This window comes from Coregonus lavaretus, assembly GCF_964263955.1.
Source record: "Coregonus lavaretus genome assembly, contig: HAP1_SCAFFOLD_612, whole genome shotgun sequence".
In the NCBI taxonomy this organism is placed as follows: domain Eukaryota; kingdom Metazoa; phylum Chordata; class Actinopteri; order Salmoniformes; family Salmonidae; genus Coregonus; species Coregonus lavaretus.
In genome coordinates, this window is record NW_028166842.1 from 73,907 (window position 1) to 77,561 (window position 3,655).

General features: G+C 38.1%; 1 protein-coding gene across 1 annotated transcript; it reads right to left on the reverse strand.

Annotated features, from left to right (window-relative positions):
• Positions 1–1,164: 1,164 nt before the first annotated feature.
• On the reverse strand, positions 1,165–2,801 carry LOC311114215 (uncharacterized protein; the record flags this gene model as incomplete). Its single annotated transcript, XM_084189482.1, has 4 exons — positions 2,670–2,801; positions 1,841–1,894; positions 1,385–1,483; positions 1,165–1,281 (listed from the first exon to the last, which is right to left on the reverse strand). The coding sequence occupies exons 1-4, from the start codon at positions 2,754–2,756 to the stop codon at positions 1,165–1,167; spliced, it is 357 nt and encodes a 118-aa protein (XP_084045608.1). The 5' UTR covers positions 2,757–2,801.
• Positions 2,802–3,655: the final 854 nt, after the last annotated feature.

A 3,655-nucleotide genomic window follows, 5' to 3' on the forward strand; every position in this document is an offset into this window, starting at 1 on the left:
GTGTTGTGAGGGGTTCTCCCCTTTCTTGTTGTACATTTTTTCACCCAATGCCAAGATGTATCTGTCTTCTTTTACTGCATGGGCTACATCATCTTGAGCCATGTTACTCACAAGTTTCCAGACCTTCTCGCTGACTCCTTTAGCAACCGGTTGAGCACTAGCACAGAGTGCCTGGATTCTGGTTTTGCCAGGCATCTCCTTACGAACATTTTGTGCTAGTGTGCACCTTGCCACATGCCTCCACATAGATTTGCGTTTAAAGAGCCCATGGCAGGCAAAACAATGCTGATAGTCCTGGTGATTGCTCTTGTCATCACTTGTTTGCTTACATGGTACCAAAACCCCCTTTCCTTCTTTAAGTGCCTGAATGTTGTGTGCCCGATTCCCCTTCTTGCGAAGGAGATTCAGCTGAAGTCTCCTAGCTTTTGACTTCTTTGCAAACTGAAGTGCAGTAGCTACTTCCATTTCATCCCCATGTTTATGTTCTAAATGACGGGCAATTTTGGATTGCGGTTGCTCACAAAACAGACAGAAGTGCTTTTTTTGGTGGTACTTTTTGGATCCATCTACTTCTGAGACATTCATTACAAGCAATGATTCACTGCTAGTGTTCGACTTTGGGGAACTAGTACATCTCTTATAAGTATTTTCGTATCGCTTCATTCTCTTGAGTTCTGATTCTCCATTTGAGCTGTTTTCTTCTGAGGAACTTCTGCATCTCTTGATAGTCTTCTTGTATTGCTTCTTTCTCTTGACACCCGCTAATTTATCTGAACTGTCTCCCTCTGAGACTAGATCATCGTGTTTACTGCTGTCCACTCTTGTCTTTGGTTCTGAAAATTCAGCGGAATCGTCTTCCTCTGATGACCTTGGGACATAATCATCTTCACTGTTGTCAATGCTGGTTATTGAGTCATCAGTCTTGTATCCAAGCATAGCTTTGGTCAACTGTATTGAAGAAAAAAAGTATATTGGATAACTAGACAGATAACACAGAAAGTATTTGGACACCGGCACATTTTGATTAGTTATGGCTCTGTGCTCCTCTAATTTAGATTTTGTTATAATACAATGAATATAGGATGAAAGTGCAGACTTGCCCATCTTTGATTTACAAAGCTGATTCACAAGAACTTACAGTATGTGCTGGTGTTGAATGACACTTTAACTTGCGAATATGCTGTCTGTTCTGATCAATGGCGGTGCATCATCCAACACATGGACTTTCGACCCAGCGGTACTGGCAGCCTCAGAGGTACTGGCAACCTCAGTGTCTGACATCTAAGGATACAATAAAATGATATTAGTCATGTGCAAATTAGGCAATAGGATATTATAACGATTCAACCATCCCCAGTATCCTCACTCTAAACAATTGACAAACCTGAGCTTCTGGATTTATAATTTCCTTTTCAAATCTGGCCTCACAAGTTGAATGATGTTTCTTTAGAGTTTCCATGCGTCTTCTTAGCCTCTGCAGTGCCTTTGTAAAGGAAGACAAGTTACAAAAAGAATAGTTGAGACTTAATAGAATGACATGATTGCTCTGCACACAACATCGGGGATGGGCTGGGGGACACCAATGACTGATATCATTGACTAATAGAGGTCCAACAAACATCTGTTACAATTTCCTTTTTTAAGACTACTTTCAAGGTAAAACAGCAAGCATAAGCATAACATAAGCAGATTATGCAAGTTTCTGGATACAACTGAAACTGAATCTGCTTTTATGGATAGACTAAAAGAGAATCAGTTTGAGTGGTTTGGCTAAAGCAAGGCAAGCATACTCTAAATACTAGGCGAAGCAGAAAAAACTAGGCTAAGCCTTAAAACATACCGCATTGGTTGCTTTGTATGTTCCTGGACTCTTATCTTCCATTTTGTTTTCGATCTTTAAAAATGAGTGTAGGGAATAAGGAGATATGTGAATATGTGAATGTCCATGCTTTTCAATAACACAATCTGGTCACTTATTTCTTATTTTCTTTCACATATTTCTTATTTTCATCCAAATTATTCCAACGGAAAAAATGGTCTTTGGGTAAGGGCTATAAAAAACAAGTGCAACTTAAATATATTAATTTAATGAGGGGATTTAATTAAATATTTTAGCACACATGCAGGCTTATAGCTTGACAAAACAGATGAAAATGAACTGGCTTTTCTAGCTAGCTTGTAAACCAATTCAAGTTACACTAGCAATTTTATTTTCCAATGCATGTAACATTGGGTTAACCACAATGTATTGATGTATTCTGAATCAAAGACATGTTTACCAATTATGCTAAACTTATTAGCTAGCTTGCCACCATAGCTAGCATCATACAAAAAAAAGAAGCTAGCATCGTTAGCATCGCTAGCACGCTAACCGTTAGCTAGCACGCTAACCCTTAGCAAGCAGTAAATAAGTATAAGGTAGAAACATGCAAAGTAACAATTGCATATGTATGAATTGTTTGGATAAGCCTACCAATTTCAATCTGTCATGACGCAGTATATCTGACACAACATTGTCAATGCATGTTGGATTCCACCGAAAGACATATGTGAGCTAACATTAACTAATTAATAATAAAGACAACGGGAACATGCATTGCTTGCCAATACACCAAATACAAATTCAATTTTAGCTAAACTATTGGTTAGCAGTTTAGTTAATAGCTTACCTTCTTGCATGAATTCAAACATCTGCAACCATCCTCCTCTTCCTTAAAAATGTGCTGCACAGCTACTTTAGAGGTGATTGTGCTCATGCAGAGACAGGCTTGCCAGATCAATTACGAATTTCTAGGAAGTCAACGCAAAACCTGCATTCAAAGCCTGAAAACTAGCACAATTTCAGCAGATTACAGGGAAATTAATAGATTTTTTTAAATGCCATGTTGGTAGTTGCAATATAGAAGTAGTATAAAAACTTGCACCCAGCGACCAAAACTTTTCACCTGTGGCAAAGTTTCCAAAGTACCTCAATAAACAACAAAAAAAAGCAAACATGGCAACCCTGGGCAGAGATGTGTTGACCTGTGAAACTTTTGGTAGTTTGGTACTTTTGTGCACTCTGCAGAAGTCAGATATTTGTGGCTAATGTTAACATTCTGTGGAGGTCACCTGATCCTAGATCTGTGAAATGGTTGACAACAACACAGTTTATGTTTGTGTTAGAGAGCACATAACAGGCCTGTCTGAACTTAATTTAGTCATTTGAAATCACATATTTTAATGTTAAGCTTTGATTTGTAACACTAAATGTTTTGTCAGTGCATAGTAGTCTGTAAGACAGTCTGTGGAACATTTTCATATTAGTGGTACATTTGAGTGAGAATTTGAGCTAGCAGTTGGAAATTTGATACATTGTATGACACACCCTACACTACAGCCAATCAATGATCAGCCTCCCATCCCCCTCTCTGCTCCACTCCACCAAGTCAAACATATAAGCCAACTACAGTGGGGAGAACAAGTATCTGATACACTGCCAATTTTGCAGGTTTTTCTACTTACAAAGCATGTAGAGGTCTGTAATTTTTTATCATAGGTACACTTCAACTGTGAGAGACAGAATCTAAAACAAAAATCCAGAAAATCACATTGTATGATTTTTAAGTAATTAATTTGCATTTTATTGCATGACATAAGTATTTGATACATCAGA